The sequence below is a fragment of the Rhamphochromis longiceps genome, linkage group LG9 (genome assembly GCF_057381845.1).
Source record: "Rhamphochromis longiceps isolate RC_006_pf linkage group LG9, R_longiceps_female_GT1.1, whole genome shotgun sequence".
Classification (NCBI taxonomy): Eukaryota; Metazoa; Chordata; class Actinopteri; order Cichliformes; family Cichlidae; genus Rhamphochromis; species Rhamphochromis longiceps.
Genome location: NC_140565.1, coordinates 31,394,136 through 31,407,062, shown reverse-complemented (window position 1 = coordinate 31,407,062; position 12,927 = coordinate 31,394,136). Strand labels below are relative to the sequence as shown.

General features: G+C 38.7%; 1 protein-coding gene across 1 annotated transcript; it reads right to left on the bottom strand.

Moving 5' to 3' along the window:
* Positions 1–9,916: 9,916 nt before the first annotated feature.
* On the bottom strand, positions 9,917–11,726 carry LOC146662577 (eotaxin-like). The gene is made up of 4 exons (XM_085419461.1): positions 11,657–11,726; positions 10,163–10,295; positions 10,034–10,092; positions 9,917–9,942 (listed from the first exon to the last, which is right to left on the bottom strand). Exons 1-4 carry the CDS (start codon positions 11,724–11,726, stop codon positions 9,917–9,919), a joined length of 288 nt encoding a protein of 95 aa, XP_085275587.1.
* Between the last annotated feature and the right edge of the window lie 1,201 nt (positions 11,727–12,927).

Sequence of the window (12,927 nt, the reverse complement as noted above, 5' to 3'; positions counted from 1 at the left end):
TATTTAAAAATTAATACTAAACAATCTTTCCGAAAACAGTTATGCAAACAATAAATCTGCAAGCCGAATAGTTGCTGAGGAATAATTTGAGCAATTGTTTAAACTCGTGTTTATGTGAGCTGCCGTCCCCTGGTGGTCACTGAAGGTACTTCGGGTGCAAGATGTTATTTGTAAATTTAAAGAAAAGAAAAGAAAAATACATTGAATTAAAATACTGCATTATTAAATGTTAAAAAGCACAAAAAAGGAAAAAGATCCTTGTCAGGGTCAGATCTTTTATGTCCTGAGACACAGAAAAAAAATTGTTTTTACATTCAGATTTTTTCCCCCAAAGAAACATGCTGGATCATTTCTTTTTCAAATTTGTTATTTATTCATTATCTTCTGTCCCATGAAGTGGGCACATCTGTCATAAATATGATTAGATGGCTGAGTGAGACAGAAAGGAGTTCACGCAGAATTTGGAAGTGAAGTTAAAACTCGAGCTGTCGAGAGATGATGAGGAGGAGGGGCCAGACATGAGAGCAAGAAGGTGAAAGTTCAGTGGAGGACATGCTGGCTTTGAAGAGCCTGAGTACGGGCAAAGTGACGATACCCAAAGTCCATCTTGGTAAGCTCGGGCTCCGAAGCTCTGGGATTTGGTTTTGACCGCAATACAGGACACCAGCCTGGAATCATCTTTCATTGGCAGCTTTGTGTGTGTGTGTGTGTGTGTGTGTGTGTGTGTGTGTGTGTGTTTGTGTGGTTCCTCAAAAGCTGAGGAACCACACTGAGCTTTCAGCTTCCTGCTCTGATGTCTGTCCTTCCTCCACCTCATCCCACGACAGCAGTAAGACTGACTCCCCTTCCACGGTTCTGCCTCATCCTGCCTCCTGCTTCCCGAAGTACGGCTCAAAATCTGAAAATGTGTCCTGCTGCCCACTACAAAGGAATAAAAGTAACTGTGCATTTCTGAAATCCTACTAAATCAATGTTAGCTGTATTAGCTCAGCCCCCACAAACCTGTCATCAATAGAAAAGGCAGGATGTCCCCTCGACAGTGCAGAACGAGTCATGTAGATTGCATTAATGGTGGTTAACGCAGAGGTCTCAGACTTATGTCCTGACTGGGGTCAAAAATGAATTGCTGGGTTTTATATTGTACATTTAGATCAAAGACGGTGAGTCACTCCCCTTTTCTTTATATTTTACTCCTAAAAAGTCAAACTTTCTTGTAATTTTGCTAAAGTGGTCTTGAGCAACATTTTTCCAGGTTTTCACGAGGTCTTTGCGGCGCCTTTTAAAAGGCAGAGTTACAAAGTGCATCTAAATTTGAATAAAAGCCACACATTAAAGATAAGTTATAGACACATAATCATTTTCACAAAGACACTTCGATACATGCAAATAGATGCAATCTATGGCTCAAAATAAAGGGGAGAAGATTAAGGGAAAGCTAACCTGTCAAACATCAGCCTGGCTGAGTTTTTATAGGTTGTTTTTATGGGTTGTACAGGTTTTAGAGGTTGTTCAAGTGATTTTTCTCAGCAACCTCAAAAATAGGATTGTCTCTGGTTTTAAAGTCAGAGTGAGGAACAGTTGGGAGACCATAGCCCATATGGAAAAGAAATAGTAAAAACATATATGATTTACTCATGAAAGTGGACACTTTCTCATTACTTTCATATATTTTTTTAGTAAGTATACAAAACATACAAGTTTCATAATATAATTTTTCAAGGGATCTTATATGTGTTTTCACTCTTGTATGCTTTTCATACAAGTTTCAAACAAGACAGATAAAAACTTTATAAGATTTATATATATCTTTTCCATATGGGGAGGATGAGAAAGGCCTGCTCAGAAGGTCTGATATAAGCAGGGTCCTGTCCATGTAAGCAGCCCCTGCTTACATCCTCACCCCGGGGAACTCCAGGCCTTAAGGGCCAGTGTCCTGCAGGTTTTAGATCTCACCCTGGGTCAACACACCTGAATCAAATGAGCAGTTCATTACCAGGCTTCATTAACCTGTCTTGGAAAACTTCAAGACAGGTTAATGAAGTCATTTAATCAGCTGTGTTGGATCAAGGACACATCTAAAACCTGCAGGACACCGGCCCTTGAGGCCTGGAGTTGCCCACCCCTGATGCAGAGCTTTGATGATAATAACAGGATTTTAAAGTGGCCTCTGAATTTCACTGAAAACAGTGAAGGGCAGCAGGAATACGTGTGATATGTTGCTCTCTGCACCAGCTGGAGATGGACACTGGCTGCTTTTTCACTCATTTTCAGTCCACTCCCTGTACCTGATCTATGACTGACTGAGGTATAAAAAGGCAAGATTAAAGCACCTCAGTGACAAGCAAGCTACCAGAAGACTTCACACAAGCAGAATTCATACTCAGTTGTGATTAAATACATTCCTAAGTTTGGGAAAGACTGGATTAGCACACAGAGTTATAGGATTATGTAGAAGGACTGCCTTAAAAATTCTTTAGTTTTCAGAGTTTTTACCACCACAGAACTGGACTGTCACAGGGATAATGTTTGGCTCCAATTAGCAGCTTATGTAAAGGCAAAGCTGCTTCAACATCCTCCTTTCATTAACTCACACTGTAGAAACCATTAAAAAAAACATGCCACAGAGAACAGACTTAATCTGAGAACACTTTTTATTTTCATTACTTCACTTTTGTTTCATAGCAGCCACAGGATGGCACCAGAGTCCAGTTAAAAAAACAAAGTTTAAAATCTGTTTTTCTTCACACCCCTTCACGCTCTTCTTTTTGTTTACATCCAAAATGTAATTTAAGGTTCCCACAGTTCCCAGGGACAAACAAATCTAACTAAAATCTGCAATGATGAATGAGCAGAGAACCCAACCCCAAATCTCCAATCATGTACACCTGACACCAGAGCGGTGACAATGAACAGACCAACCAAGTTTTTTTTGTCTTTTTTTCACGGATTAGAGCTGAAAGAAGAAATTCTTCTTGCTGGGAGCCATTTTCAGAAGCAGATTACATACTGCACTAAAGATTTCTTGCAGGCAGAAGGCTGGATTAACTCAAAATAAACTACACTGCATGTGTTCATTGTAATAAGACAACGTGACTACTGACTGAGCCCATTGACACAGACTGCCTAAACAAATAGTCCGTGTTTATTTCCAAGAAACCTTTTGACATAACCTCAAAAAAGCGTGAGCTGGCGGTGGACTCCATAATTGGTCAGCTTGCAATGGCTCATTACCTGTTTGGACTCGGACTGTGAAGCAATAGCAGATACAAAGAGTCAGCCACGCTGTTCAGCACCGAGCACCAAAACTGCACACATTCCCTTTATCATGATCATTTGAAATTTATTTAAAAGAAATTTTGAATTAAAGTTTAAGTTTCCGAGTTAAACTCTGCTACACCTGACCGTGTAAAATCTGACATTAAAAATCTGAAATTAATCTGATGTTAAAGATTATTTTTCAAAAATGATTATCTAATAATTAACTAATAGAGGCAGTGTCTTTTAGCTTGGTTACATCTCTTGGATGAATGGATGACAGGGTGTCGCTTCAGAGACGTCTATAGCTTGGACACACAGTATAATGTGGAGCAGTTGCACACTGTTATAATGATTATTTCTTTGCATCTCTGCAGTGTTTTATGATAAAATAAAAATCAAGTGCAAAACCCTTGAAATTGATCCAGTGGTTTGTGGTTAAAAAAAAAATAGTTTTATAAGCTGAGGTTGTCCATTTTCTGACTTTCTTTATATTCTGATAGTTTGTAACAATATGAAGTGCAAGAAGAATTGTGAAGTAATTTTAAAATATTGTTCCTAATTTAGGAACAACAACACCTGCTTCCATGTCTTGCATTAATATTTAAATAACTTCTCTGCTTATTGACAATTGTTTCTCAGATAATTATATTATCTCTATTTGTACAATAGTTCGGTTGTTACGAAGGGAAAAACAGGGTACCCGTTTGAAAGTCTTTGTGTAATTATTTATTTTTGCAAAATAGATGCATTATACTCTGTAATTTTTCAAAGACGGTGACACTTGGGGTTCAAATGAAAGCACTGTGGTGTAACATTACTGGAGATCATGAAGATATGATGAAAACTAGCGTATGTGGATAAATCTGGTATATTTACACGATGAATTTAATACACATTCATATCTGACTCTGCTGCTTTGTCAACAGCAGCTGTGTTGCTTCCAGTCAGTATCACGTGCTGAGCTCTTGTGCCCTCCTCCTACAACAATATTGTTTTTTGCTTCTTTTTTTCATAAATGACTTAATCATCTCGAGCCCTTTTCAAAATGATCAAACATTAAATTATTTTCAGGATTTTAAACAGTTGAATTATTAATTATTTGTTTTTAAAAACTCACAAAAACCCAGATATTTTCCATGTAATATATAGTATCGAGAGAGTATGGATGACAAGTAAGAGTAAAAGACAAAAACTTACTTAAAAGAAAATTTATTGCCCAAATTGATCACCAATTTTATTTTTTTAAGTTGAAAAAAAGTACAATAATGCCCAATTAGGGCATAAGAGTTAATCTTATTACAGTTCTACAGATCTCATATATTACAAGCGATTTCTCTGCAGGCCAGTATTATTGGCTGATATTAACCTTTTGCTGATATATCAGTATCTTCATTTATAAAGGCTGATAATTTATTGAAAATAATAAGACATGGCAGAAACATTCTTCGACCATGTTTTGAGTATTGGTGTATTTACTTCTTCCTGCATTCCTGAAAAGGTTTCACCATCAGTCATCTTCTATGAGGAGACCTCAGACGCAGTCGTACGCTGAGCTTTTGCTTTCCTGTGAGAAAATCAACAAAAAATAACAGTATATGAGGACTGATCACATTTGAAAAGTCGAACTGAGCATGTGAGTCAGTGGAAGGTGATGTAAAACTCACTCGAATGCAACAATCTTGGCACGAACCCAGGGAGCTCTCCCATTGATGCAGAAAACACCGGACTGTGTCTGAAAGCTGCAGGAACGAGAAATGAACGATGAACTTGGTAGCAACACTTTAATCAGTTCATTTGAGATAATATTAACAATGAGTAAATGAACTTTAACTGAAGAGCACCAAAAACATCACATCTACATCTTTAGGCTAAAGTTATTTAGCCAGTATAAGTTGTGTTGAAGTTAAACAATTAATTTTAAATGTGAAAAAAAAATCATATTTTTCAGTAATTAACAGTTTGTAATAAATCATTCCTGGGCTACAGTTGATGCTTTTAATGTGCCATAAAAAAATTACACGACTGCGTTGACACAGGGTCGGTTTGCTCTCTGGATCAAGTATCCCAAAATTGGTTCAGTGATCTCCTTATTGCTGACAGTTGTGCAGCACGTGACAAAATCATTCTTTGCTGGAACAAAAACCAAAAAAAGATTTTTAAACAGAGAAGAGCCGACAGAAAAACCTTACATGGTGTTTATATGAAATTCCATCTTACCTTCTGATCCAGACATGGCCAAAACTACCAAGACTGTGCAGAGCAGCACAGACAGGCTTCTGATGATACTCATTCTCACTGACGAGTGGTCATCATGTCATTAAATTGAACTTTTGGCCTATCGCTACTCAATGCTGCTAGTTTCTGTCTTTATGCAAATATAGCAGGAAGACATGTAACCAAACCACATTCAGAATCTTGAAGGCATTACATTTTAAGTCGAGTCTGTTATATGCATTTTGTCTGCTACATAACAATATTAGCATTTTTGGCTTCTGAGTTTTGAGAAGTGCTCATGTTAGAGTGTAAAGATTAAGGAACAGAAACTTTTCTTACAAGAACACCATCACTAACTTTCTCTCAACTTTCTGCATCTGGTGTTTTTAAAAAGTGAAAGAAGAGGGAAGTAAAGAAGTTTGCTGCAGCCATATTCCCATCACACAGATGTTAATGCTGACATCAGCATTCAGTGTTTTACTAAAGAAAGGCTTCAGAAAGGTTCCTTATTCTGTTGGGAATAATGGAAGTCAAAATATGACTAGGATAATGTGGAAAATTAAAATATAGTCTTAATCATCTTAAACAAGATGAAAAAGTAATTTGACAAGGCTGCCCAAACTTTTGCATCCCACTGTACATGTGTACCTTTTTCTGTCCATGTCGTTTAACAGTTGGGTAAAGTACATGCTTTCCTGAGTAGTGGTTGCAAGTCCAATGTATTCAGCTTCGCATGTTGAGAGTGCCACTGTAGGCTGTCCTCCCTTTGTGTTCAGGTTTGCTGTTCTATGGTTTAGTTTCTCCTAGGTTCTGTTTTTCCATCCCCACTTTGTGTTCTGTTTTAATAATAAACCACGCTCACACCTTAGTAAGTGCTGCATTTGAGTTCTCTTTTCCACACATCACATGGCCGCTGCCCCAGCCATGCATAACGCCCCTTGTTATGCCCAAATAACTCAATTTTAGTTTCATCAGTCCACAGCACCTTATTCCAGAATGAAGCTGGCTTGTCCAAATGTGCTTTAGCAAACCTGAAGCGGCTCTGTTTGTGCTGTGGGAGGAGGAAAGGCTTCCTCTGCATCACTCTCGCATACAGCAGAATGGTTGAACGATGCACAGCGACTCCATCTGGTGCAAGATGATGTTGTAGGTTTTTGGTGCTGGTCTGTGGGTTGACTCTGACTGTTCTCACCATTCGTCGCTTCTGTCTGTCCGAGATTTTTCTTGGTCTGCCACTTTGAGCCTTAACTTGAACTGAGCCTGTGGTTTTCTCAATATGTTCCTAACTGTGGAAACAGACAGCTTAAATCTCTGAGACAGCTTTCTGTATCCTTCCCCTAAACCATGATGGTGTCTCCAGGTCATTTGAGAGTTGTTTTGAGACTCCCATGTTGCTACTCTTCAGAGAAAATTAAAAGACGAGGGAAACTTACAATTGACCCTCTTAAATACTCTTTCTCGTTATTGAATTCACCTGTGTATGTAGGTCGGGGGTCACTGAGCCTACCAAGCAAATTTATATTTAATAATTAGTTCTAAAGGTTTTGGAATCAATAAAATGACAACAGTGCCCAGATTTATGCACCTGCCTGATTTTGTTTAAACAATTGTTGCACACTTTCTGTAAATCCAATAAACTTCATTTCACTCCTCAAATATCACTGTGTGTCTCCTATATGATATATTTAACTGACATTTTTTATTGTAACAACCAACGATTTATACAGGAAAACGATGACTATTAACAAGGTTCCCCAAACTTTTGCATCCAACTGTATATAACTATCATTAGCTTACAGCTTGAAGTGTTTAAGGTATGTGCTAACTAAAAATAAAGACAAAATGATAGTTTATTAATTTTTTAATAAAATTTGTAGATTGTCTCAGTGGAGTTTTAATAAACTCGACAGTTTGTTCTTTCTATGTAAAATATAACAGGACCCTGGAGTAAATTCTCTACCATTTCACACTTATGTTTAATCAGTTCTCTGTCTGACATTTGTTCAACTATGTAAAAACTATAACTTTAATCTCATCCAAACCAATTTACTGAGGAACAAATAAAACACTGAAAAAAGCCAAGCAATAATATTTTCAAACTATCTGGGTGACTTATATATCATGTTTAACCTGAGTAGCGAAAAACCGTGGTGGGTTTGGATATGATGTGCTGGGAGTTCACTGTTCTCGCCGGCTCTAGTGAGTTTGAACCCTCTAGCTATCGAGCTGGTGGGTAACAGACGTCTCTGAAAACGTCAGAGCAAATATGTGGTGTCTTGATAAACCGAACAGATATTTGAAGTTTACACAGCTATATTCTCGCCTGAAAATATGTTAAAAGTTTATTTTGTGACCAAGAAAGAGTAATACGAGTAATCTTAAAACTAAGTGGTTTGTTGAAAACTGGAATTAGCTGAGCTGTGCTATGAATTCTGAGATATGTCGGGCCACAAAGGACACGCCTGACCCACCCTTCAAATCTGGGGAAATGAAGAACACATTTTTCAACCGCGTTTGGGGGAGTCTTCGAATTTGGACAGGCTTCGCCATGTCGCTGTAACATAATTGGGCTACAAATGCGGCCTCCGAAGGATGCGGCCACTAAATTTGGACACAGCTATGAAACCGGAAACTGGTTCTTCTTTTTCGGGGTTTAACGGCGGCTGGCATCCCTGGACATGCAGTGCTGCCGTCTTCTGTTTCAGCCCATTATTACAATCTTAAATCCTACTACTTATTTAATAGTCGACGTAATCGTGACTAGTCGACTTATCGTGGCAGCCCTAAAGTGTACGTACATGTGTTTTTATTTATTATATATATTAGGGGTGCAACGATACACAAAATTCACGGTTCGGGTCGATATTTTTTCGATACAAAAAAAATGTTCATGCCTTTTTAATTTGTCATTTATTAAAATTATAAATATGTATTTTAACTCAAAAGTACAGTTTTTAAATTTAATGTTGCTGAAACAACAAAGTAATAAAAAAAAAAATCTATCTGATCGAGAAATCACTCATCTTTGGAAAAGAGAGTTTATTACAGAGAAATGTCTCTTTCCAAAATAAAAGCTATACTATCCGCTTCTTCTGGGCTATATTCTCAGCAGCATATTAAACATATCAGGTCCCCATAAGGAGAATCCTGTGCTAACGGCTGTCTAAATGACTCGGGTGAAGTTTGTAGCATGCGTGCTTGTTGTCTGCTTCCACTTGTCTTTGCACTAGGATGATGTCGGCGTAAATGTGCAGTCATATTCGTTGTGTTCCCACTAGTGCTGTCAGCGTTAATCTCGTTGAAATGACGTTAACGCCACAACACGGCAAATCTCCGTTAACGAGCTACCGCGGATCGCCCCGTGCGTTGGGCTGGACGGCGTCAACACGTTAACGAGCTAACTGCGCTAACACAGTAGTTCCCACCAATTAAGCATTGCGTGGCACATCCAACATACTGTTTTACTTTTGTCCATGATGCGCTTACCTTCAGGGTCATACGTCACATGAAAACCAAAAGAGTTCCAAACGCCAGATCTGAATGAGGGTGGGGGAGGTCCAATTTGCCATGTTGCAAGGAGAGCTTAGCTTCTGTCTCGCTAGCTTGCCCTGCGCTCAGTGAATCTGCGTTCGACTACTCCGCCTAGGCTGCACTGTCGAGCGCAGATCCACTGAGCGCTCAACACAGACAGCATCGTCAGAAGGAAAGTTGATGAAATAAATTACAAATTTTGTATTGTTCGATACATATGCGTACCGAACCGAAAGCACTGTATCGAACGGTTCAATATCGATATGAGTATCGTTGCACCCCTAATATATATGTATACTTGGGTGTGTGTGTGTGTGTGTGTGTGTGTGTGTGTGTGTGTGTGTGTGTGTGTGTGTGTGTGTGTTTTGCTGGGTTTCACTGCTCGGGCCCACTTATGTTCATCATGGGCTACATAAACTTGGGTAAAAGATAAAGTTTTTTAAAAAACTGGACAGTATACTCAGCAACCATCGTCAGTTAAAACACTTGTGGAATACATTATGTGATGTGTGTAGCATTTTGTGAGAGTCTGGTGGGCGACAGAAACAACAGCAGGAAAATATTTGCTCAATAAACAAAAGTTTATTTTTATATTGTTTTTCACAGCCACATTGTTCTTCACATAAACACAAAATGCACAGAAAGAGATTCACAAATAAACAAAAAGAAAAGTAAAAGACAAATAAAAGCTGACCTCCAATGATCAATTACAAAACAATGAAGTCAACAGCATGAATAAAATACACATTTGCTCCACAGGTTACAGGAAAAATTAATCTACAAATGGCAAAAAAAAAGAAAAAGAAAAAAAAAAGAATAAAACAAATTTAAGTCAGGCTGAGAAAGCGCTCTGGTTTGAATAAGCCTTTAATGGTGATGGTAATACTGGAAATACTGATGTAGCAGACAGACTTCATGCCTTCTTCATTTTGGCAGTGACTAGAGAGGAAAAACAGACAAGCAGCAGCTTCAGTTTTTCTCTGTAAATACTTTGCATTTATTTCTGTGTGTTTCTTTTAGCACGACTTACGATCTTTGACCCACTGAGCATCTGGATCAGCACAAAGTTGTCCCTTTTTTGTGTCAAAACTGGAAGTAAAAGACAGAAAATTATAGAGATTGTATATGTTTGTATGTAGGACAACAAGTGCTGACTTACATTATAGCCTTCACACAGTGTCCTCTTGCAGCCTGCTCACGATATGTTTCCCCCACCACCTCAGCAGTCCTATTGCCTTTGGTGACTGCAGGGCAGCATGGTGGTATCCTTCCAGGATGACGACGACGAGTACCTGAGAGATTAAAGGTTAAAAATGGAATTTTCTTACCTGAGAAAAGTCTAATTAGAAGGAAAATAAAAGTTAAATCTAGTTTTAAAATATGAAGCTCCTTACATCACTAAACAGAAGGTGACTTTCAAAATGTGACCTGAAATTATGTTACAGTGCACAGGCATTTTTTGTGCAAATCAATCAACAAGTTTAACAAATCAATGTTCTCAACACTTCGAGGCCCTCGATTACTTTTTGGGCAATTCTGGCATTATGTTAATTAAGTGAAAGGTGAAAAATATTTTCTCGTAGCTGCAAGATATTATCTTATACTCTCTCTGTGTCTCTCTCATTTTCTCATTTTCAATGAGTCACTGAAATGATGACTTTGCTAAAAACTAAAATGAAGCAGTGAGATTTAGTTACAGAGTGAATTTGTTTGAAGGAAACCACTGCACCAACTGTGCTACACTAATCAGTTGGCAGTTATGATAGTTTAAGTGTCTTACAACATATGCCTGGCATGCAACGCAGCGTGAGACATAACCCCATAAGTGACAGAAAACAAAAGTTTGCATGTAGATAAACATAAATAGTACAAACATTGTTAATGGTAAGCAGTATAGCATGAATGGATATGGTGTGGCTGTCAATCAGTCCAGCAATTGAACACAAAAATCAGGTGAATGTCGTGCTTATAAAATAAAAATCTCCAAGACTTCTTCTAAATGTAGACATAAAGGACGCCTTTAAAATGCTATCACTGACTAATGAAACTTAGCCCAGAAAACAGCTTCCAGGGTGTCTGGAGCTTTGTGGGTAGAAGTTGAGTGTAAATGCTGAAAAACACATGTGCAATTATAAATGGTAAATGGCCTGTATTTATATAGCGCTTTACTAGTCCCAAAGCGCTTTACATATCCAGTCATCCACACATTCACACACTGGTGATGGCAAGCTACATTGTAGCCACAGCCACCCTGGGGCGCACTGACAGAGGCGAGGCTGCCAGACACTGGCGCCACCGGGCCCTCTGACCACCATCAGTAGGCAACGGGTGAAGTGTCTTGCCCAAGGACACAACGACCAAGACTGTCCAAGCCAGGGCTCGAACCGGCAACCTTCCGATTACAAGGCGAACTCCCAACTCTTGAGCCACGATCGCCCCATTTATAGACTGAGCAGATACCAGAATATGACTGATGTAAAGGTTTGTGGTCTTTACACAGTGGTCCTGCCCAATAAACCACCAAAATATCACAAGTGAACCTTATTCACAAACAGGCAGCAGCCATTGTTGGAAATATTCATTGCTGTGATAAATTTATCTATTTGATCTCTTTTTTCCTCATTTTTCTTTATAAAAGTAAGAGCACAGTTACCTTCAGAGGAGTGGCAGCACACACACACCGAGAGCAGGAGGAGAGTGATGGAGAGGATCTTCACAGTCATTTTCACCGGCGGTCTGGCTCACTGATCAGGTTGAAACTATACGCTGACCAATGCTTGGTTATTTATTGGTAAGTGTAGGAACATCTGCAGGCAGAACTGCTGACGTATTTCTGTAGGTCTTTGCATTTGTGTGTGCGTGGTTGTGGCATATCACACCTCCGCCTCTTATCATTGAGAATTCAGTATTTCAACCTATCAACACCTCACTGAGAGCTTTCTGAGAAACAGCCTCACACAAAGTTCACAGATGCTCAAATATGGTCAAGAGCCTGATGATTGATACCAGTACTTTGTGCATTTTCATGAGTAATGAGCCTAAACCTCCTGATTATTATTATTTTTTTCCATTTTGACTGTCTGACAGTGACTCTTTTTCTCTTGTAGTTACAAACTAAACATGCGGCCCCCTCATCCACATGGCTGAAAAAAGCAACATGGAGGCAGAAAAAACCTCTAATACTGGTTTCCAGTTTCCAGGAGAACTTGCAGGACAGTCCAGGATGACTGTGGCTCTGTTGAGGTGTTGCTCAAATATTAAAATCTAATAAAAACAATAATCAAATCTACAGTGTGGAAAAGCAAACTGAACTTGCATCTTATTGTACTGTACACACACACACACACACACACACACACACACACACACACTAAACCACTTCCTCATTACAGATGATATATATAGAAAGTTTATCAGTCCCACACATTCATGACATTTTATAAACGACTTTGTTCTGGTATTTTTTAATCATAATTTTTACAGAAAGTCTCACATCATGGTGGAGGAAAAGTTTAGCTGATTGAGGTTTTGAGTCGTTCACTTATGCAGAGCTGTCTTTAGGTCCGGCCACAGCGTTTCCATCAGGTTGAGGTTTACACTTTAACTGGGCCATCGCACCACGTTCTGTTGTGGATTTGCTGATGATAATTTTAAAGCTCCTTTTCCTTTGCATAAAATAACTGCATAGTGCTGGTTAAACTTCAAAGTTATATTTGGTGTAACTACAGAACTAAGAAAATGTGTAGCAGATGAAGGAAATAAAGACAAATGAAACAACGTTGCCCCGAGGCAACAAACCACATTTTCATGCCTTACACTGGCCCTTCAAAAAAAACCACATTTTTTTTTCTTTCAAATAATGCTACCAGGCACATCTCCTTCCAATAAAATGATGAGTTGAAGGTGGTGTGACTTTTATTTGGG